The sequence below is a fragment of the Microchirus variegatus genome (genome assembly GCF_963457635.1).
Source record: "Microchirus variegatus genome assembly, chromosome: 5".
NCBI lineage: Eukaryota > Metazoa > Chordata > Actinopteri > Pleuronectiformes > Soleidae > Microchirus > Microchirus variegatus.
Genome location: NC_139806.1, coordinates 14537059 through 14561384, shown reverse-complemented (window position 1 = coordinate 14561384; position 24326 = coordinate 14537059). Strand labels below are relative to the sequence as shown.

Here is a 24326-nt window from a genome sequence, read left to right as displayed (position 1 = left end):
GTACCCAAAAGTAAATGTTTCATGTTCTAAACCAGAACCTCTTATTTATTTAAGCCTGAAGCTCGGCACTCACATTTAGCACTCCCTTCATATGGCCACTAGGGCGCGCTAAATACCAACCAAGAGTGGCACCGTTACAGGGAAGTTGTCATTGAAAACACCCTCTAAAATGTATGACATCATGTAAGATGTCACTAGCACACGTGCTAATTAAACTTTAGATGTTAGAATAGAAGCTTATTTGAAAGATTCTTCTGTGATTTCTTCTTTTTTAATTAAACAGGGCCACTTGGTGCTATTTAAGCATTAGGTCATTACTGAAATGCATCAGATTTACTTGAGCTAAACTGGGGGCAACACAAGCTCATTATGTATTGATCATTTGTTGATATTTGATGCAATAATGTGTTGCAAGGATGTGTTGGTTTGATTCATGCGCATCCCTAGTTGGATGACAAGTGAAAGTAGAAGTGCAGTAGTTTGCAAAGAAGTCACGTCCACCCCTCCCTCTTTCCCCCCTCTGTCCTTTCTCTCCCTCTATCTTCTTCTCTTCTCTCCATCGTCTCTCTGGAGCTGATTGGTTTCCTCCAGAGATAATTGGAGACAAAAAAATGTGATATGCTTCATGTCATGGACAGAAACGCGGCTTCACCGGCGTCTGCTGCTACTATGACAAAGAAGGCAGTGGGCGGCATCAGTGCACCTGAGGCTGCAGCCAGGAGCAACAGCGGCCACAGCTGTCTGGACTCCGGCTCCTCTGGAGCAGCGACCGCTGAGCAGCCCGGTGTGGCCAGCAACGTTGATATGGAGGAGACCGAGGACGGAGAAGAGGAGTCCAAGTTTCAGCATCCGCGTTTGCGCCGAGCCGGGGGAAGCGGTAGCGGCGGAAGTGGAGGAGGAGGAGGAGGAGGCGGAGGCGGAGGCGGAGGGGGAGGAGGAGGAGGCAGTATCAGGATGAAGAACTTTACACCAGGAGGGGGAGCCGCGTCCTCGGCTTCCAGGAGAAACTCCAACAAGGAGCCCTGCCTTACGCACACTGAGGACGCTGCCGCCGCTCCACGGCCCTCCGCTGCCTCCAGAGCCACCGACACCCAGACACCCTGTCCGGGCGATGCCGTCCTGCGCGGCGAGACCAACAGAGCATCCCGGGCGGAGGCGTCGGAATCAGCGGAGAAGGTTGTAGGAGCGACAGCGGGTGATGTGTGCGTTGCTCCAATTTCCAGCATGAAATGCAACAAAAACGGAGAATGCAGGAGGGACTCTGGTACCGGGAGCCTGCGCTCAATCATCTCCAAGCAGGAGAAGCAGACAGGAGGGTCGGGGAGGGCCGAGGACGCAGGGAGCGCCAAGCGAGGAGCCTGTAACTCGACCACCGCCAGCATGGACGGCTCCATCACACCAGGTGGGTCCCTGACCGGGGGCCACGGAGGAGACAGCGCAAATCCTGTGTCCGGCGGCATCCCCGAGAAAAAGGACTCCAAGGTGTCCTTTTCAAACGCACCGAGCCGGAAAGCCTCGTCCTCGCTGCACGGCCCGACTCACACCCAGCAGCCGCGGAACTCTGTCACTTTCCAGAAGCCGGAGGATGGACCGCAGATCATGCCCGCCGAGGATGCGGAGCCTCGGGGTAGCCAAGTCAGCTTCATGCAGCGGCAGTTTAGCAGCATGCTGCAGCCGGGAGTTAACAAATTCTCCTTACGCATGTACGGCAGTCAAAAAGCGGTGGAGAGGGAACAGGAGCGGGTAAAATCTGCTGGAAATTGGATTATCCACCCGTACAGTGATTTCAGGTAAGAGCTGGGTGAGCTGCACGGTGAAAGTCATAAGGGGCCCGTGTGGGGGCCACATTGTCACCCACAACTTACTTTACTGTAAGTAACCACCGTGGCTCCATCATCATGGCAACACGTCTGGTTAGTGTTCAAGGTTGAAACCACCCACCTCCACTCCCCCCCCCCCCCCCCGCTTTCATTTCGTCTGATTTAACCTGTGGAGAACTGTGAATCACCAAACAACCTGTTGTCAGGCAAATAGATTTTTTCAGCAAAGAAAACCTTATAGTAGGTGTTGTAAACAAATCCTATTCCGGTCTGTATCTGCACGGTGGAGCAACAAGCTCGGCCTGCTAACACATCTCCACTTTTGGTTGCAGCAGACACTGAGCTTAACAAAGAGGACAGCGCTCTGTCGCTGTTTATCATTCAATTTTATGTTGTTTGTTTTCAGAGAAACGTTATAATATTTGTTCTGCGACCATGCAGGGCCATGCTGACACACTGTTTGCGCGTGTGTGTGTGTGAAAGAGAGAGAGTAGCGTGTGTGTGCGTGTACGCGATGCACTCAGTAATGGAATGTCACCTTGAGCCAAGCGTGCGAAAACCTCAAGCATGCTCATTGGAGATGTATCCGCCTGTATGGTTCCCCGGATCCTGCATTTTAATGACGCGCTCAGTTTTATCACGGTTCAGCGCGGATAAAATAACCCAGCTGGACACACACATACACCCAGTCAACAGCTGATATTTTTTAACAAACACACATTTATGGGACTCCACGATGAGTCTGTGTTAGCTCACACAGGTGTAATCCAGTCCCTTATTCGAGCCACAGCAGCCCGGGTTTTCCTTGTGCTTGCACGATTTGGTTTCAGCACCACGAGCAGTGGACAGCTCCCGCGTGATCTGGAGCTGTCACGCGCGTTTGACCGCTATACATTTGACCGCCACCATCTGAACCGACACATGAAAACTGGAAAGACGTCTTCGACAGCAGAGATTTGATCTGACATGAGGCCATGATGGAGCTTCCTTCATTTCCTACTCATGGAAAATCAGCAAAGTTGCTCATGATCGTTGTTGTTGCTTATATTGTAGGAGTCTGAGCCTGTTGCGTATAGTCGCAGTGTAATGACTCAGCGCCGCACCTGTCCTGCAGAGACGCCTCATGCTGAGCGCAAACCCCACTCAACACTTTTACTCCCAAACTGCACATCAGTGGTGCCACTGCACAGCTTAAGACCCAAGTGCAACTTCACCCTTTTGTGGCCCCTCTTTAATATTAACAGCCTGATATTCATTAACTTAATTTAATGAGGATACATTTAAACAGGCTTATAGTTGCGGATCAGTGTCCCTGACAAATAGTCTATTTGGAACTTAATGTTCTTAATGGAATTTTACGTTTGTTTTCAAGAGGTTTAATTTACTTATTTCGAATTAAGCCTGCAATACAATGTGTTTAGTGCATTGTCTTATACAATTGGTTAACTTCATCACATGTTTAAGTAAATAAAGGCTACATCATGAGATTTATTAAGTTAAGAAGAAATGAAACACATATATTTATTGTTATTTTTTGTTACATTTTCACAGTGGAACCCTGAATGAGAAGGAAGTAATGAGAGTTTCCATGACAGAGAAGGAATAATGTGGAGGATGAAATGCATCTCTATCTTGTAACCCTTTTAAACATGTTATGTTTTGATTATATTATATGTCATGTTAGTCTTGGAAAATGTAATTTCAACTGCATTTCTTCGCATTATCTGTTTACATGTTGCTGGTTGTTTGCAGCTCAGTGTTTCATTTGCACTTCTTTTTTTTCCATCTTGAGCTAGGAAGTCTCTTGTGCCTATCAGCTTTCCACAACAACTCCCCTTTCTTATCTGACTCTATTTTTGTCCTTTTTCCTCTCTCTCCTCTTCCCCCTTTCTCCCTCCTGTACATCACACACACCCATGTATACACACCATCATATACACACTACAACTACACACACGCATGCCTCTTAGGTTCTACTGGGATTTCACAATGCTGCTGTTTATGGTGGGCAACCTGATCATCATCCCCGTGGGCATCACCTTCTTCAAGGAGGAGACCACTACGCCTTGGATCATCTTCAACGTGGTCTCAGACACTTTCTTCCTCATGGACCTGGTGCTCAACTTTCGCACTGGAATCATCATTGAGGACAACTCGGACATCATTTTGGACCCTAAAACCATTAAGATGAAATACCTTAAGACTTGGTTCATTGTGGACTTTATATCCTCCATTCCAGTGGATTACATATTCCTCATAGTGGAGAAGGGAATCGACTCGGAGGTGTACAAGACTGCTCGAGCCCTGAGGATTGTCCGTTTTACCAAGATCCTTAGTCTTCTGAGACTGTTGAGGCTCTCCAGATTAATACGCTATATTCACCAGTGGGAAGAGGTAAGAGCATGCACGTCGCCATTGTTTGTTCTCGGGGAGAGAATTGAGTGGGAAATCAGATGGCAGTTCTCCACTCCAAGAAAACAAGCAACAGCGAGCAAGTGAAACTAATGCAGGGTTCATAATGTGTTGAGCTAAAAGGAGCAGCTACAAGATGCATTCAAGCAACCGTGTAAATGTCATCACTTCCGCAACAAAATTAAACATTTTTAGTATTGTTTCTCACAGTTTTATAATCAAATTAATAATCAAATAAATTATCATTAACACCCATCCCGACACCGTACTCCTGTAAACATTGTGTTTAATTACACAACCTTTAGCAGCAGAGGAAGAATCATCGTCAGTGAAAAAACAGCCATCTGCAGCCCTGCCTCTCCTGCCACCTGCTGAGAAATGTATGTCAGCACAGTGCTTTAACAAACTTTGCATTGTAATTACTGTTATTGTCTCACATCTTCCCTCTGTTTCCCTGTCTGACCTGACAATTCCCACAGGCGGCACCAGGCGGTCTAATAAGCAGCCTATTACCAGGCCAAACACAGTTAATCAATTATGGTGCCAAGAGCAGGTGGGGTAGAGGGCACTGATAATATGCAGCACCAGGGTGCTGTTCAATGTGATTATATATGTCACTAATTGTTCATTTAATGTAATCAGAGAGGTTAGGTAAGCTGACTCTTCTCCAGAGACTCCTGACGTGAAGATGGGTGCGGTCGCTCGCTCGAGTCCTCAGTCTGAACTCAAAAGATACAGTGCAGCCATTCCTGGACGCTCAGCTCTTATTTACTCTGTGATGGATGGACTTTGTTTTGTTGGGGGCCCTGCTCCTGTCTGTTCAAAGAGGTCATCAGAGCACGCGACTTATCGTTTATGCCAGTATCTGCGGCATGGCGCTGGCATTTTGCAGTGGTGAGCAGTGCAGTGGGGCTCGGCTGTTCACTTGACCTTTGGATAATTGGATTTCTGGAGATATGACGGGATACACACACACGTAGAGTAGTGCATGATGGGAAGTGATACTTGGCATGCATGGAGTATTAGAGCGGAGAGTGAGACACTAACACACGGCATTGTCAGTTATCAATGTGGCCATAAAGGTTATCCCGATAAAACATTTTCAGATCTGCTGATATCAGCAGCTATCGCGATAAATGTCAGACGATTAAAGGCAGATTTGTCTGTTAAAGAAACTCATAAATTGTGATTTTTAAATGTTTTCATGGACATGAAACTACAGCAACTTGATAACTACACAGATCAGATTCAAAGAGATACAAAACTGTGTTCAATAGAGTTTCTTTCATCCATCCACCGTTAAAGGGTCAGACAGTGTCTGTTACTGACCCCCTAAAAAAGGTTAAAGCAACATTTAGAAAGCCCAGCTCATGTGATTCATGTCGAGCCTCATTCATCACTGCCATCCCAACACTTCCCTCTCGACTGCACTAAGAAATGACCTATTTCTCATTCCTTCATGGAAGACTTTATCAGACAAATTTCTTAACATGAAAAGTCCTGTAACCTCCACAGATTTACATGTGATTGATAAAACTGTTATGCAGCAGCCGGGAGGGTTTTTGTTGGAGTTAGTGAGGTGATAGATGATTGGCCCTGGTGACTGTCCGGTGACGCAGAGTGATTGATGGGTGAGGCAACATGGACTATTAGTTGGCAAGGATCAGACCGGCCCTTGTCGATCATCCTGTGTGTTTGAATGTGTCTATCTGCACAAGTTGGCGTGTCTGTCTCATTGTTAGTCTTTGTGCTGCAGGCTTGCGTGAGTGTGTCTGGATTCTGTGTGTGCGTTTGAGCCACTGATAGATGTCACATGTCTCGATGTAACAGATTTCTTTCCTGCTCCTGCTGTGTTTGATTAGGGACTGACGGGAGCCTGTCTCTCCCACTCATTAATCAAACTTCGGGTAATCCGAAGGAGACTTGAGTGGATCCCCAGTGATGATTTATTGAACACATTTCAGACAAAACCCCCCCACAAATACAGAATAAATGCAGCTTTTTCTGAAACTCTCTCAGCTCTGATGTAACTCTCCTGCCTTTTTACTGTCTTGCTCCAGATCTTCCATATGACCTATGACTTGGCCAGTGCGGTGATGCGGATCTTTAATCTGATTGGTATGATGCTGCTGCTATGTCACTGGGACGGCTGCCTACAGTTCCTGGTTCCCATGCTGCAGGAATTCCCCTCAGACTGCTGGGTGTCTCTTAACAAGATGGAGGTATGTGTCAGGGAAAACACGTCTGTGCATGCAAACCTCACACTCTTCAGTCTGGAACTGGATTTACGTCTTGCATTGTGAGCTGAGTGGGAAAGAGGTGATCGTGGTCACAGATTATCGATAGAAGTGTCTCGCTGTGATCAGAAAATATTGGCAGAGTGTCAGTCAATATGTTGTGGCTGAAGATAAACTGTATCAACAGCTGAGAGATCCTCATCTCTTAATATGAAGTGTTGCCTGTGGATGAGATTTATTGTATTTTTTTTTGTCAGAGACATTTTTTTAATTTGTCTGGCAAATGAACAATTGTTAAATCAAATAGTAATTTAATTATGTCTTAGGATGGACTTTTGTTATCTATGTTCTCCTTTGAAAGGATAAGCAGTAATAAATAATGTTCCACGTCACTATAACCAGGCTAACAATAGAGAGCCACATCTGTTACAGCACTAAGTACTAACATGTTATATGGCCTATTGTTCACAATCTTAGTTTAGTGTGATTTAATGCTAAATTAAATGGATGTCTCACTGTGACGTAGCAATGAGCGCGGATGTCAACATCGAGTGTTTTATCTCCTGCACTTAGACTGAGGAGGACCACAAAAACATGACACACTATTTGCCGACTCATAGGGCCTCCAGAGTCCCAAATATAAGTTTTAAAATAATTAAAAAGTAGATTTTGCATAATGTGTCTCCTTTAACATTATGAAAAGTAACTGATACCACAAAATACGTTTGAAACCACACCCTCTTAAAAACAGCTGACAGGTGTATTTACCTAAAAAAGAAGTATTTCAATTTGGAGTAAAGTGATGGAAGGAGCTACTGCTGCTAGCGTGGTAACGTTTTGGATCAACAGGGTCCACTTTGAACAGAACTTAACAGTTATCTGTTGAAATGATGCTATTACTGGCTCAGGGAGAGCAGTCACATGTAGAAAACAGCGATAGGACAGTAGTGAAAACACTACAGACAAGGGAGCAGAGAGATTTAAGTGCACCACTAGATGCCTCCTCCTCAACATAGTGGGGCGATGACAGGAAAGATAAAAGGGGGGGAAACAGAGGGATTGGCGGGTATAGGGCCAGCCAGCTGCGCTCTTTGTTGCCATGTCTCTCTCAGAGAGATAAAAGCTGGTTGTTTATAGGTCTGTCTGTCAGCCCAGCCTTTTACTGAGCGAGGGGAGACCACACCGCCCCAGACATGAGGCACGGGTCCAAATACGGTTTAAAGAGATTGGGTTCCCGCTACTCGATTTGTCAGAGTCGCCAATGGCTACTTGTAAATTTTACGATTTACATGCTGTATTTCCTGGACGACAGCAGTTTCTACTGCTGTACAACATCAACTCCAATTACAACAAGTTAATGTGACAACAAGAATACATGGCTTCTCCTTTATGTTTCTTGAAAGGGAAGGAATTCCTCTTTGTTTAATGCGCCAAGTACGGACTGACTGTACTTTCACTGGCATTACGCTGACATTAATATGGACTGTAGGTCTCAGTATTGTCTTAATATTTGAGGTACAATGAAAGGTGCTTTCTTACAGTATTTAATCCAACAATCCACAATACGTGTCTAAGAAGAAAATGCAGATTAATGAACATGACCTACTGCAATTTACAAATCACAGCAGGGGCAATATTTGTTAAAGCCAACATGTGTGCCCACTTTTCATTTTCGATGAATTATTGTCTTGATCTATAAAAGTTTTATTCCACAGACTGAGGAGAACATCTTTGTTTCTCACAGATCTGCACAAATATCACACAGTAATCATTTTAAGTTAGTTTTTTGAATGCACATGAGTATAATGATGTAAAAATGACCATTCTCTCTGATATCGCAATAAGATATTTATTCAATATCTTTCAGCTCTACTATCCTCTATATAGGTAAATATTTTAACTATACCTGAGTGTTGTAGAAGGTTTTGTCCTTGACCATATCCAAACCAAGTCTTTCCTTTAACTGCAGGTGTTTTCCCTTCACTGAAATACACTCTTTCAACTGCAGTGTAACAAAGAAATACAGTTACTGGAGCCTTGTATTGATGAAATATGAACTTGATAGTATAGAGCTGACATATTATCCCTGCATTAGTGTGGAAGTGTGGCCAAGTGGTCCAAGCCTTTAGATTAATCCTCCTGTCTGTTGCGGGTGGGGGGTTTAAATCTCACCGCTGCCAGAAAACTTTATCTCCGCGTGGAGGTGAGGGTCAAAGGAAAGAGAAGAGCGGTTGGTAACACATCACAGTGGATGCCAACTGCAGTAAAACAGCAACAACAAACGGACATAAGCTGAGAAATACTGTCTCTGGGTAAATAAAGAGAGCTGAAATGTAATAGTAATAAAAAAACAAACAATTCCCACTTTCACTGTTTGGATAATAACAAGATAACCGAGGATCTGACTCACAGTATTTCTCATTCGTTCATGTAACTATTCATTCATTGATTCCTCATGCTTATCATGTAAACAGTTTATTTTCTGTCAAGATATCTTTCATAACATGAATGTATAATGTACAGTTAGGATAACCCTAACCCTAACCGGCATCAGAATCTGGCCTGGCAGAGGATTTAACAAATCTGATCTTCAATTATTTTCTTATCTTCACAAAAAAATCCAGTTCAGAGCTTTTATTCTGAAAAAACATGAACTGATTCAAATGAGATTGGGGACTAAATGTCCTTCAAATAGCTACTTGCATATGCTAGGCTCAAAGATGGAGCAGTCATTCTTAAAATTGAAACACGAGTACGTATCTCTCACACATTTGCCTCCGTAAAAAACTGATGATTAAAAACAACGTTCCACATAATTGTTAGCTTAAGGCAGCAAACGTGGGTTTTTGTTTCTGACTGAAGACGTTTTAACGTTCTTAACCTGATGAAGATACAATGATTTGGCCCAAATATTCACTTACTTAGAAAAGAAAATCGCCCTCAACCACATTTACTTGATGATCCCTGATGTACAGTGTTTTGAGCAGGGAAACATGCTAAAACATGCAGGACAGTGGCTCTGCAGGACCAAGACTGAGAAACCCTGCTTTAGAGCAACATTAACCTCAGGAAATCTTAAATATCTGTGATGTTAGAAACTGTCAGGACACACATGAGGACAACCCTACAGCGAGTAGAGTACAGAGTTTGTAGTCCAGGACGATGATATTGAGGGACGACAGGTCACTGACTCCTCCATTGCTCCGTCCCTGTGTATAATCAGAGACACTCAGTCTCGAGAGAGCCGTCACTCTCAAACTAAAGTATCAGCCTGGCATGTTATAGTCTGCCTACAGCCACCTGAGACCGACCCCCCTATTGAGAGCATGACAACTTGTAATATTAGCCAGTGTGCTGCAGCCAAACCATCCATCAAGCTTCACACTGTACAGAGACTCCACAGGCAGGACCCACTGAGGGCGCATGCTGTAACTCAGAATGACATCCTCCAACCAGTAATTGGACTTAGTTGAATTTGCAAAAAAAAACCTCAGGGTAATTTTGTTGTGTTTGTGTTACACTGCAGCTTCCATTTCATTTATATCCAGCATTTTACGAAGGGATTTCCACAGCTCTGTCATCTGGAAACTTATTTTCTGTGATGCACTGCTGAGTGTACTGGGTAGTAGGAGTGAAAACAACCCTATCTGACATACTAGTATGCCTTTCTGCTACTAGCAGAGAAGCAATTTAGGAAGATGAATCAAATATTATCACCATCTTATCTTTTCCCTTAACTTAAACTATCTTTTTACCTCACGAAAACATCTATCTATCTATCTATCTATCTATCTATCTATCTATCTATCTATCTATCTATCTATCTATCTATCTATCTATCTATCTATCTATCTATCTATCTATCTATCTATCTATCTATCTATCTATCTATCTATCTATCTATCTATCTATCTATCTATCTATCTATCTATCTATCTATCTATCTATCTATCTATCTATCTATCTATCTATCCTATTTTTGGATAGTGATGGGTAGAGGAGGTGTATATTCTGACAGACAGGAACTATATATGATCATTTCATGGACCTTGATCTTCTACGTCTGCCCTGTAAAGGGTTAAGATGAATCCAATATCATCCACATCTGGTGCTGGAAGTTGCAAATTTGATTTGATCTATGATAACGAGGCCCGCGGCAACATATAGACGTACGGAACTGAAAAATGCTGACTAACCTCCGTAAATGGACAAGAAATTGGAAAAGATGAGATTATCTTCGTCCCACTGGACTGGTGTTTTTGTTGAGAAGGATCTCATTGTGCAGGCAGTGCTACAACATCCCACTCAAGCAAGAAGCACTGCTGCTGCTGCACTTGAATATAACTCAAGCAGCAGTGATACTATTTATGTCGACAACTAAATGTTCTGAAGGCTGAGCAGTGATATGGTCACAGTCAAAACAATTACTTTCCCACAATGGATCCACTCCCCACTTCAGTCTTGCTTCTGACACAGTGGGTGAATGGGAACGTTTTTTTTCTCCCCACAGATCACCTCACGAGGGTAAAGAAATTAAGCTAATTCGGAAGCTAAATGTAAAAATGTAGCACGAATGAAAGCACTCGGAGAGCGCAATACCCCCCCCCCTCCCCCCGAACTTCCTTGGGATATGACCGAATTTTTAATCAAAAACTGTCTTGAACTTTTTCAGTTATGCTGCTCACATTCAGACAAACACAGGCTAAAACATAACCTCACTGACTTCATATGGATTTCTACGACGTAAAAAAAAACCCATCCGTGTAATGTATTATGGAGGAGCACGAGTCTGCAAATCTGGAAAACAATGATATAGCAAATAATGTTTTTTAATTAGTTTTGATGAATGGTTTAGGTGGAGACAACATACAATAGAAGCAGACTATTATGTCACACATTAATACATTAAATTGACATAAATGCCACATTTCCAACATCCATTTTTTTAATTCTTTATGGTTCGAGTGGAGCTCTTTTATTACATAATTTACATTACTGACTGCACACTCCTTCTTCTTCTTCTTCTTCTAACAACCCAGCATTTTAATGCTGTGTCCACAATTTCCTTGATCAAAATGCAGTTAAAATGTGAGCGCTACTCTCTTATAAGATCAGGTAAAAAGTCTTCAAATCTCCCCCTCGTACTAATTCATAGTCAGTAAGCGTAAATATAAAGCATATCTGTCACAGAGATGAGAGGACCTGTAAGGTAAGGTCTTACTACAAAGTAGAAGTGCATTATCACTTATTTGAGAGAGTTGGCTAAAGCATTAACTCCACTTTTGATGTCAGTATGTAAAATTTGAAGCCACTGTCAGGTTGCTATTTGCTGAGGAATCCATGTCAACCCCACAGATTATAAAGAAGCCTCACACACTTTTGAGTTATAGGCAAGTGAGCCGAGGGAAGAAAGAGACACGGGGAATGAAAGAAGGAGACAGAGGTGGCTGCAGAATACACTCAGATAAGCCATTGTAATTTAAACTAGTGGGCCAGGCCCGAGGGCTTGTTACATGTGCGTTTGTTATCTTCTGATATTTGTCAAGCTTATCGTCTGTCAGACACATAGAGTGATCGGTCATTCAGTTTTTTCCTTTTGTGACTTCATTGTCTGTTATCTGCTCATTCTTTCATGTCTGTATCATTTCTTCGTCAACTGTACCTATCAGTCCCGCAGAGTACAGCAGTCTATCCAGCCTCAGTTACAGGGAAGATGAGAACTGAGGACAAGAAACTGGTTAGATGTTCACCGTTTTATACACGTATTCGGGCTCACCTCACATGATTTTGCTGTAATAAGGTGCTGTGGCACTATGGCGTGGAGATTTCCTGAGTTACGATTGAAATATTTAGCCAGCTTTTGGATTGGATTACCACACAAACATTTGTGTGAATTACATCCACCAATGCTGTCATGTTTTGTTTTTTTTGGCTGAATATGTCTGTGTCTGTTTGAATAACACAAGTCATAATTGAATGAAATCTTCTGGAGAGCGAGAGAGAGAGAAAGAGATCATCCAATTATGCTGGTGATCTGGATTCAGGATTTGACTGTGGAGTGTATTTACACTCAGGCAACCAGTTGTGACTCATAGGTTGTGTCAGATAAGAATCTGAACTCCCATTGTGAAGCCTTGGGATTTGCAATAGGGTTGGTGCTATGTCATCATCATCATCATCATCATCGTCGTCAAACTTCATTATCCTGCTTGAGAAAGAGAAAAATGTGATTGCAGCCAAGCAATTTAAAATGACCTGATACAACACAATGGAAAAGACCAGACTGACCATGCAGTACATGCAGATGCAGGATCACTTAAAATAATAAAAAAAAACCTATAAACCAGGGCAAAAAACATCAACAGGTAAGTGCTGAAATGTCAGCAGAATCTGGCAGATATGTCAGTGCATCATCAGTCAACATCAAATTGAAAATCTGCTGCTAACGGGAGACGGTGATCAACAAAGCAGCGGATAGTTCCCAAAATGAAGCCCCCTGTTGAGAGTTGTGACGATATTTCTCTTTCCCACTCTTTTACCAATGCTATTTCAGAATCAAAGTGCTCATATATTATTCAATCTATTTCACTCCACTGTTTTCTTTCTGTTTGCACATACACCATTTAGTCTCATATGTGTCATGGATGAGCTATATTTATTTTTGGACCCTACATTTTCTTTGGTTCATAACAGAGCATCAACTCTGTGTGTGTGTGTGGTCTTTAATGTTGTCCCTTGTGGATCATAATACATTTGTGCAGAGATACATGGTGTTATATAGTACCTATAGTACCTATCTAACTAATGAGTTATTATTGATTCATCATAAATCATCCGTTTCCCATGGCTATAAGAGATGAGGTAGCAGGTTTCAAGGAAAACCACGATATTAAAAAGTCAAGGTATTAAATCCACCAAAGATTTCTGTCACATATTTGTTCTTTTTTTGTCCCGCGCACATTTAGAGTGGAATGTTTCCTTTCTCATTGTTGGGCAAACAGAAAATAACAAAAGCTAAATACTGGATATATGAATAAAATATCTTGTACATTCAAGTTTCACTTTACATTTAAAATAAAATCTCCCTGTGTGTGCATTTTCCCTTTGCACATGAATGGAAACACTCGAAAAATGAAAAAGAAAGTCTTAATATAGCGACGTTGTTACGCTTATGGAAGGAGGAAAACTTGGCAGATGCAAATGAGTGCAATGGAAGCTATTTTAGTGAATAAAAGGAGAAGGATCCAACTGCAGCCCCAGCCACTCAGGGAAGTTCTCCACTTAGGAGAACACGCCCACTGGGAAACACACTCACGAAGCAGTAGTAGTTTGGTGTATTTATACCTACCTGTGACTGCAGCTGGACATACTTGAATAAAACAACCAGTTTAGAAATCACACGACTGAAAAGTCACTGACGCTTTTGCACTTTGCTCTGCTGGAAAAACACTGGAAACATTGGATAGAGTGGACAAGAGGAGGAATGTGTGGACTGATGAAAATGGAAGCAATGAAATGCCTCCACATCAGCAGCTATTGGCGCTCATTAATGATCAAATTACACATTGTCGTTCTTCTGTGGCGACATTGACTCCTGCACGACCTATTGGAACTCACCCCCTAATATTGCTAAACAGCACTCACATAAATGATTTGAAGATTTTGTTCAATTTCGTGATTCATGTTCATGGAATCCTCAGTATTCAGTCCCACGGCCCCTCCCCCTCTGGCTTCATGTGAGCATTCAGCTGTGTTTGTGATGGCATGATAGCCCGAAGGAAGTGATATTTCAGAGCGATGATTGCAATGCCAAGATATTTTCTGATTATCATCAGAATCTCATCCACGCCTCGTCTTGAGGAGTGTTGGCTCGCAGAGACAATGAAATAACACTGAGTCTTTATTTACATTTGAATTAGAGTGAGTTTTATTTACACACACGAAACACACCAGTAGTGAACGCGCACATTCAGGCTTTAATTCATGTCATAATAGAGGTAGAATAAGTTGTTAATATGTGCTTAATGATTACAAATAAAGGGCTAGTATGCTGCTTATATATCTTAATAAGCACCTAGTAATGGTGAATATGTGTTCCCTAATCTAAAGTGTTACCTTAATAATTTTTCACTTACAGTTGACATGAACACAGTCAGTGATCTGTCCTGCTCCACACACACACACAGACAGACAGACAGCTGTATTCACACTGACCAGCTGTCACCACCTGCAGTAGGTCCCTGCTCTCTCAGCCCTAGAGGACATAAATAATGAGTTCTCATTATCATTGCACTTGGAGGAAACCATTTCCAAACAGTCTCTACTTTCCTGATTAGGCCTCGAAGGATTCCCCTGTTGTCTTTTCTACTTCCTTCTCCCTTCTAACGCAACTCTGTCCCTTGACTTCTAATTTGCGTAAGTGCTGCTGTGACCCTTTCTGTCCCCAGTGCCTTTGCTCTGGTCCTCTGCTCTCTGCCACCCTCACTCTCAAAGACATTTCCTTTTTTTAAATTTTTTAACTGTAACCTCAATGCCTCCTAAACTGTGTTTGGTGTTTCCTTCTAATCTCTCCACAGAACGACACCTGGTCAGAGCTCTACTCCTTTGCTGTATTCAAAGCAATGAGCCACATGCTGTGCATCGGTTATGGCCGGCAAGCCCCGGAAAGCCTGTCAGATATCTGGCTCACCATGCTGAGTATGATTGTAGGAGCTACTTGCTATGCTGTTTTCATTGGCCATGCAACGGCTCTTATCCAGTCCCTGGACTCCTCCAGACGTCAGTATCAGGAGAAGGTGAGGAGTTTCACTAAATCATCACTGTCTCATGTAACATTTGAAATAATTGTCTGTTTTTCTATGAGCCTGGCTCATGCCAGACTGCATTGCAATCTCGTGTGAGATTTCCAGATTGAGTCTGGAAAGGGTGTAGGCGTGACCAAATGGACGGAGATGAAAAATGCCTCTGTACTCAGTTGGATAGACCTACAACCAATCAGACCCGTGATCCGGAAGATGTAGATGCAGAGCGACCGTGAACGTGTCAACAAACATGCTTGTTATAGTTTTCTAGAAGAGATGGCTATCTTGTAATGGTGTCTTACGACTTTCGCCCGGGGGAGCTCTGAAGTAGGTCACCTAAAATGGAAGCATGTGCCGAATCGAGAAGGCAGCTCCTCTTTGGTCAGCTGCCATGTTGGATGTATACAGGAGCTGCTAGACGTGGCTCCTCTGTCATCATCTGGTGAACTGCCGTGGCCTTTGAAAACCAGACAGGATGTAAACACTCTCTCTCTGCCATTCCCGTCTCTACTTCTTTGTTGGTTTATTTACCGTGTTCACGCAGGTGGAGCTGCTCTCTGTTTGTCTAGTAACTATTTGCACTTCAATGCCTAATGCACACTTTTGACGGTGTGTCCATTAAGGCTGCTGTGGAAACGTGGTGGTGCAATTTACGGCCTCCATAAAGCAAAGGACCTAGCCAACAAAACACATTTTTATTTTAGAGAAAAACATACAAACATACTTTTCTTGCCATTTTCTATGATTTTACCCTCTACTCTATCGCAGTACGAACAATTTTGCCAACAAACCCTCCTAAATTTTACACACTGGAAACACTGACAGTAACTTGCATGATTAGCATGTGTAGCCAAAGATTAACCTCATGTAGTGTTAGGTTAAGGTAGTGCTTCTCAATTATTTTCTGTTATGCCCCCTTAGGATGAAGAGTTTCCTCCCAAAGTCCAAATTAGGGGTATTATGTAAATTGGACACTGTAGGTGTGAGAGTGAATGGTTGTTTGTCTCTGTATGTGTCCCTGTGATGGACTGGCGATCTGTCCAGGGCGAACCCTTGCCTATATCGCCCTATGTCAGCTGGGATTGGCACATCGCCCCCGTGACCCTCATGTGGAGGATAAAGCGGAAGAAGATGGATGGATGGATGATTCTCGGTGGCCAACTGGTGCATGTCAGTGACTCCTTTTAGTTGATTAAAGCAAATTCATTAAATTATTTAATAGTTGAAGTATGATAAATCAGACCAGGAATCTTCTCCTTTATCTAGAGTACAGGAAATTCTATGAAATTAATTTTTAAATTATGCATATAAGGACTTAAAATGTCTCATTAACCATAATCACTGGTCACACAGCATCATATTGTGTTGTACTGTGCGTGTTGTCATGAGCTGGTATTTAAGACCTGTCTTAAAGCAGCGATGGGGATCAGAGCATCGCTGAGCAGCGGCGCTGCAGCAGTGGTCTGTGGTGGTAACAGTGCAGCCTCTGTTTCTAAGCAGAGTCTCGCCGGCTGGGGAGCAGGGGGAGTGTTGCTGGCTTTCAGCAGCCAATCGAATGCTGCGGGTGTGTTCAGCCAGGTAGAGCTACGTCGCCTGGGGCCGTGCGTGTGTGCGTGTGTGTGTGTGTGAGTGAGTGAGAGAGAGAGGGATAGAGAATGATATGATGTCCCCTTGGGCAGCAGTAGAATTGATGAGGCAGCAGACCTGTGTGTCCTGCCAATGTCATCCTGAAGGTGACGTAAGCAACCATGGCCGCCTTTTCACTCACTCTCGCTCTCCCTCCTCCCTTTTTCTCCCATCCTGATCACTCACACACTGACTCTTAATCTACCTGCACTCTCTATCATCCCCTATGCATCTTAAACTACCCCTCCTTACATGATCACTTACATAGTCTTCATCTTAACCTCTTAAATGTCTGACTTCCTCCTCCATCTCCTTCTTGACTTAGCCTCACGTGTGTCTCCTTTCCATCCAGATCTGGGTTTATGTCTCCTTTTCTCCCCCCCCCCCCCCCCCCCCTCTATCCATCTTCTCTGGTGGTGGTGTCCTTGAGAGGTACAGTGCTATAGCTAACCGGGTGCTGCAGGGAGTGAAGAGAGGGGGGAGGGGAAACCTGTGGGAGACAGAAGGGCCTTGATGTCGGCACAAGTCCCAGCTCACTGTGCGATATTTAAAGAGTGTGTGTTCCACTCTGTTTCCAGTGTTTTGGTCTGGGCCTGAGTTGTGTGAAACTTGTAGGATTTTATGTGCCCTGTTGCTGCTATAAATCATGCTTTTTCGAAAGATGAAGATTCAGCAAGTCTGGCGCTCTCCTCTTTACTGTGTGGCCTGAAGTTAAACAGCAGGAGACAAATGCGCTGTGTTTTGTCTGTGTGCAGTAAGTCTTTTATGCATAAAGAGCTGGGATGAAGTACATTTTATTTATGCTTTCGCCACATAATTTTGTACACAAATCTCTGCGTACACACACACATTTAGACAGTTTCCAACACGTCTTCATCCCACCCCAGAATATTATTTTCTTTCTGCTGATGGCAGGAAATCCACAGCACCGTTTTTTTTCCTCCTGACCATTTGTAAGATTTTCTCTTTTTTTTCTGCTGCTCTGTGAGGATTAGTATTTGAGCTGAAGATGTATTTATTTTTAAAAGCTGCTAAGCAGAAAAAATGCCAGTCATGATGCCAGCGAGGGCGACGCTGACGCTGCTTGGTGAATTTACGTCACCTCCAGAGAGGAATGAGAGAGTTGTTAGCACAAGTCTGCTGGCAGGTGAAGCTGGAGCCACCATTGTGTGGACGACGTTTCCATTTCAGGCCAGCAGTGATGTCATACTTGCATAGGTTAGATTTAGGAAGATTAGGGAGGTCTTTTTTTTTAGATTTGGCCTGGTGGTTTTGGTGCAAAGACGTGTGAGTTATTTATACACATAGCAGAGAAAGAAGCAGAGTCAGATTCCATGATCTCACTGTCTCGCTCAGAAACCACACACAGGTGTTTTCACTCTTTTACCTGACTGGAGTTGGTCTCATTTATGCACCACTGGCTGAATAAGAGGAACGGTAATTTATTCTGATTCAGTAATAGAGGCTTGTCTGTTGATGGCTCCGTAGGTAGACGTATCATGAGATATGTCAGAACATCCTGATTCAGCTGGGAGGCTGATGTGAACTCTTCTTTCTGTTGTCACGGTTTGAAAGGATTGTCTAACAATACAAAGTAGATGAGACGTGCACAGGGATGTACAGGGATATTGTGCTTGATTGACATTAGCTTCGGTGGGAGAGGTTACAGGGTTTTATAACAGGTTGTGAAATTGGTTTAACACTCTATAAATTAAACCTGAAGCATGTGATAGTAAGGCTAAAAATATGTCTATTCAAGCTTCTAAGAATATACGAAGTTAATGATACAGAATAATTCCTATCTAATAATTTCTGCATGAAGGCGAATTACTGGTCTCAACTTGACTGTAGAATAGACTTTGACATTTATCGTCCAAAATGGCATCTATATCTGTTTACACTTGTGTCCATGTGAAGACGTCTCATGTAGATTCTTCTGTTTTAACTGTTTGACAAGACAATCCTAAGCATTCTCCAGAGAAGTCCTCACACGCAGGATGGACTCCTCGAACTAATCAACGTTTAAAACAAGGACAACTCAATTAATCTTTAGATAAATGACCCATGAATATGGTTTTTATACTAAATCTATACTTCTCCCCTTCTTTTTCCATCTCTGTGCTGTTCACACCTTCACTCCCGTCGTTCATAGCCAGGCTGACATTACAGAGTTCACCAGCGTTGACAATATTTGGTTTTGCCAAATGATAATGAATTCACTACTCTGCTGAAAAGTGTGTCTGATGTACCAAACCCTCATCGTTCTGTCTTCTTTGTCTCTCCCTTTGACCGAACAAGTAGGTTTTTCCCACTGTTTCCTCAGAAGCAGTGTTTCATCTAATGAGTCTTTGTACTGTGTGAGACCCCACAGTGTGTTGTTCCTCCCCCTTGTACACAGCTTCCAATGGAAGACAAGCTCTGGCTTGCCACTGTCTGATTGTCTCCTCTTTGATGGGAAGCAAACTAAATTAATGGCTCATTGTGTGATATTTAATGGTGAGACTGCAGGTTCTAACAAACGGAGGATTCCCCCACTCACACATCATGGAACTACGGTGCCCTGTGGATATTTTTCTTACTTTCCATATATGCTTCCACACAAAATAACTGTGGCTGGTTTGTCCATTCAGGCTGCTGTATGGAAACAGGATGGCAGCACAAATACAGACTCATGCTCTGTCACTGGATCTTTAAAAGTAAGAAAAGCATAAATAGAAATCACAGACAGAAGAAGAGCATTTTGGAAAGCTGATGGCTGCCTGGGTCAGTAGTTCATGGGCTTAAAAGTAGAAACATTGAATTTAAAACAAACACCCAGGACGCATGACAAAATGTCAGCAGAGCTTTTTGTTTCACACACACACACGACAGATGAAGTGGATGTTATTTTAACATCTTTTGTCTGTGGCCTCTGGGTGCTGTGATGTGCACAGTGACATCATTTTTACAGTGCAGTCGTTAAATGCCACCGTCAGATTTTGCTTCTGCTGTCGAGCCACATCTGGCTAGGATGAAATGTGTGTAAAGCTGCAGCCGATCAGTCTCAAGTCCGAGGTTTTCCCTCAATGCAAGAATATCCCACACCTTCGCTTTATTCACACTCAGCGTTTCCATTCTGTGGAAGACTCGGCAGCTGCAGCAATATGATACGTCGCGTAAAAAGAGCTGCGAGACAGGGTCATATCTCCAGGCCACTCTCCATCTGCAGAGTTATTTATGTGTATGTCTACACTGTACATAATGTCTATGTTAAGTAGCAGAAGGATGGAGAGTCTATGCATTCACATATTAATCTGTGTTAATATCTCTCCCGGACACAAGGAGTCTGTCTTTTCCTTGTTAATAAACATAGCAATTTATCAGATGCTTGAGAGGATCCAGAGCTACTACGTGGAGTTCATTGGTTTGCTTTTAAAGGCTTGGATCGGACAATGATTTCATCGGCAATTTTCGCTCGTGTTTAGTTGTAAACCGGTTTCGTGCACTTTTTCATCTGTCGGAGAACATGACTTGATAGCAGCTGTCGGTGTTCGCAGTTTTCATCCACCACGCGATTGATTTTCAGGACTGATGGGATAAAAGTGTGTTCGCAGGACGAGTTCCTCAGGAAGTTATGACCACAGAGTGTGTGTGGGCTGAGCTGTGTTTGGACAGCTTTATACAGGTGCAGTATAAAGTGTATCACTCTGCTCTTGTCAAGCTCCCCGTTTGAGCTTGCGACTGAAGTGCGTCGTCTGACAGCAAAGAACGAGCACAAATCTTTTCCTGTGCACACTTAACTGTCTGTCGTGTTTACCGCCGCGTCCATCACTCCCCGCGTCTGCGGCCTGGCCGCGTACTGTAGCTCACACGCTCTCAGTGGTCACTTTGGGACGGATTGTGATTAGCATATCTCAACAATAGCTAGCTGATTGTTTGTGACGTTGCCATGGAGCCTGCACTCTTTATTGATCTGGCATCGATTCACTTCGAGGCAGCACTGATCGAAGAAGGAGTGTGTTCATCTCAGTTGACAGTTGAAGGGCGTGAGTTAGCGCTCTTCTGTGGTGGTTGTTTGTGTTGTCTTTGTTGACTGTCTGGAACACTTACTGTGACTAATAAGTTGTGTCCTCTTTTGACGCTATCTTTTGTGGTGCTATTGAATTGTGATGTGTTCAAATAAAATGCTCAGTAGGATAAATTACAGCTGGTTCATCTTTTTGTTATAAACTGAAAATCACAATTATGGTGGGGCTGCTGTATTAGACTGAATGTAGGTATAAGTTTCAATTTCAATTTCAAACTATTATTCATTATTAAACACCTCTCTATACGGCACACATCATATGTGAATTTCAGTTGTTTCTATGCAAGAAACAGACCTACAGCAACAGTGCACTTGTCCATGTAATGGTCTTTTTTTTTTGCCAAAAGATAACTAAAATCAGATGGGCACTGTAGTTATTAGAAAGCATGATTCAAACACAAGGCCAAATAATGCTTTTTGTCATTCTTTTTTTTTCATGTAATTCAGTTGTGTATTTCTAATGTTAATTTTTTTACTGCACTATTTTTTTTAACTAAAAACTGCATCAGTTATGTCAAGCGTTTTAAAGATGAATTGTTTGTGTGTGTTTATATTGCTTAGGCTTCTATAATGCAACACATAGCATGCTGATTGTGGGTGAATAACATCTCTTTGCAGCAGTTTTAAATGTCACTATAAACTGAATGAACTGGAATGTTTTTCTCTGTCCATCCCTCTCCCTCCTAGTACAAACAAGTGGAGCAGTATATGTCCTTCCACAAGCTGCCTGCCGACTTCAGACAGAAAATCCATGACTACTATGAGCACAGATACCAGGGCAAGATGTTTGATGAGGAGAGCATTCTGGGAGAACTCAGCGAGCCTCTCAGAGAGGTAACACACAATAACACACGCCATTCTCTCATTTAAATATCAATTTCTAAATTAGTTTTCAATCGTTATTGTCTAGTTTATCACACAATGCACGATAAGATAATACGTTCATCGATGCGTACAAGGGATCCTCGGTCAAGCAGCTTGGTGGCACATTGATATATTTCTTTTTCTCTTCCTGCGATCTTTGCTTAGGAAATTGTCAACTTCAATTGTCGCAAGCTGGTGGCGTCCATGCCGCTGTTTGCCAACGCCGAGCCCAACTTTGTGACAGCCATGTTGACCAAGCTGCACTTTGAGGTGTTCCAGCCACATGATTACATCATAAGGGAGGGCACAATTGGAAAGAAAATGTACTTCATCCAGCATGGAGTCTGCAGCGTTATTACCAAGGGCACCCTGGCAATGAAACTCTCTGATGGCTCTTATTTTGGAGGTAGGGATCTGTTTGTAACTTCCACGTGTTTTTTTCCTTTCTTATCTGTGTGTTTAAAACTTTCTTAAGCTGTTTTACTTTCTCTCCTCGTTTCAGAAATCTGTTTATTGACGAGGGGTCGGCGGACAGCCAGCGTGCGAGCAGAGACTTACTGTCGACTCTATTCTCTGTCTGTTGACCACTTTAATGAGGTGCTGGAGGAATACCCTATGATGAGACGAGCCTTTGAGACCGTTGCCATTGACCGTCTGGACCGAATAGGTAAAAAAAAAAAAAGTATAGATTCAAGGCGGATTATATTGCAGTAAAATTGTACATGTAAGATTAGAGCCTGGCATATGGGCCTAAAATCTGTATCAGACCACTGTAACCAACAATGAATATCTGTATATAACTGTGTACTTACATTAACCAAAACAACTCCAAAACACTCTTTAAATCCAGGTTGAGCTTCTTCTAGCTCAGCTCTACCATTCTATTGTATTATTGTCCTTGACACATATGATTTATTACAGTTTCATTTGGAAATGATGTACTGTATATTTAAGTCAGGAAAAGTTTCCATTGTAACAATGTTGAAATATGCAGTAAAATAGGCCGTATTACTCCCTCTGAACATCAGAGTACAGGGTGACACGTCCATTCCTCTGGGCTTGTTCTGCTGGAGAATGTACCTGGCCTGAGGGTACATCACATCCTATATCAAACCCATATTGTCCTTTCTCTCAATCCTCTTGTTTTCACACATTTATGGTCTGTTGTGCTTTTTGCCCCCATTGTCCTGTCCCTCATTTCATTACAACGTGCAGCTCTCTAGTAACTGAAAAATGTATCTATTTCTGCAGGTAAAAAGAACTCCATCCTGATGCATAAGGTTCAGCATGATCTCAACTCTGGTGTCTTCAACAACCAAGAGAATGAGATGATCCAGGAGATTGTCAAGTATGACCGTGAGATGGTGAAGCTGGTGGACCTGCAGCGCCCGCGAGCCATGTCCATGACCCCTTCCATTGGTGGTATCTTTGCTCCTCCTGGTCAATCGCAGACAGGATCTGCTATTGCCACCCTCCAACAAGCTGTGGCCATGAGCTTTTGTCCTCAGATGGCAAGTCCTTTGGTGGGTCCAGGCTCTCTGCAGTCTCCTCGTATGGTGCGAAGGTTTCAGGTGATGCAGAACCTGGCCAGTCCAGTCTCCATGTCTCCTCTTCAGTCTCAACCACCTCAGACTTTTGGTGGAGCATTCAGCGCTGCAATCTCCAGCCCTCCTGTCCAAAGCCCCCTCGCAGTTTCTGGACGGACTTTCCAGTACATGGCGAGCGCAGGACCTTCCGGGTCCCAGTTGTCCCTAGTACAGCACCATGCACCCAGCCCGACACATACCCAGCAGAGGCCTGCCTCACACAAAAGCACCCACTCCCTTCATACAGGCAGCTTGAGCCAGGACACCCGGGCCCTTTCTGCCTCCCAGCCTTCACTTCCCCAGGAAGGAACACCACAAGCTGCCTCTGCAGCCCCCAGCCCTCCACCCTCTACCCGCACCTCCAACACCTCCATCGGTCCCTCTCAGCCCACTCACCCGGGCCTGCCCGGGTCCTCAGGGGTGGGGAGATCAGTAGGAGGTCAACAAAGGGTGGCCTTTGCCTCCACACCACCTCCTGGTGGACCTGCAGCAGCAGCAGCAGCAGCAGCAGCAGCAGCAACAACAGCAGCTGCTGGGACCGGACCTCCAGACTCTGGAGTTCCCAAGAAAGATTCAATTGTCAGCCTTCCAGAGCTAGACTCTGCCAGATCCCGGCTGTCTTCCAACTTGTGACCCTGGTAGAGTTGAGGAAAGAGGCCTTTTTTGTAGGAGAATCTGCTTGTTTTAGGTCAGTCCAGCTGATCTTCTCAGCCTGCGAAATGACCAATCAGCTACCACCATCGCCACCAGTCATTTGGCCTGGATGCACTGTGTGGTGGCGTCAGGAGAAGGAAAAGTGAAACTCCAAGTCTTGCAACAATTGGCTATGAGGAGTCTATAGAGTTAAACATGTATAACTTAAGGTTGAACTGGTCTAGTCTGCTGTACCAGCACCTTTAGTCTTAGTATCACCC

At 43.4% G+C, this 24326-nt stretch overlaps 1 protein-coding gene across 1 annotated transcript; it reads left to right on the top strand.

Moving 5' to 3' along the window:
- Positions 1 to 618: 618 nt before the first annotated feature.
- Positions 619 to 24045, top strand: LOC310927520 (potassium/sodium hyperpolarization-activated cyclic nucleotide-gated channel 2; the record flags this gene model as incomplete). The annotated part of the gene is made up of 8 exons (XM_083889824.1): positions 619 to 1790; positions 3791 to 4214; positions 6293 to 6454; positions 15046 to 15264; positions 21650 to 21796; positions 21992 to 22232; positions 22329 to 22493; positions 23078 to 24045. The coding sequence occupies 8 exons, from the start codon at positions 619 to 621 to the stop codon at positions 24043 to 24045; spliced, it is 3498 nt and encodes a 1165-aa protein (XP_083745950.1).
- Between the last annotated feature and the right edge of the window lie 281 nt (positions 24046 to 24326).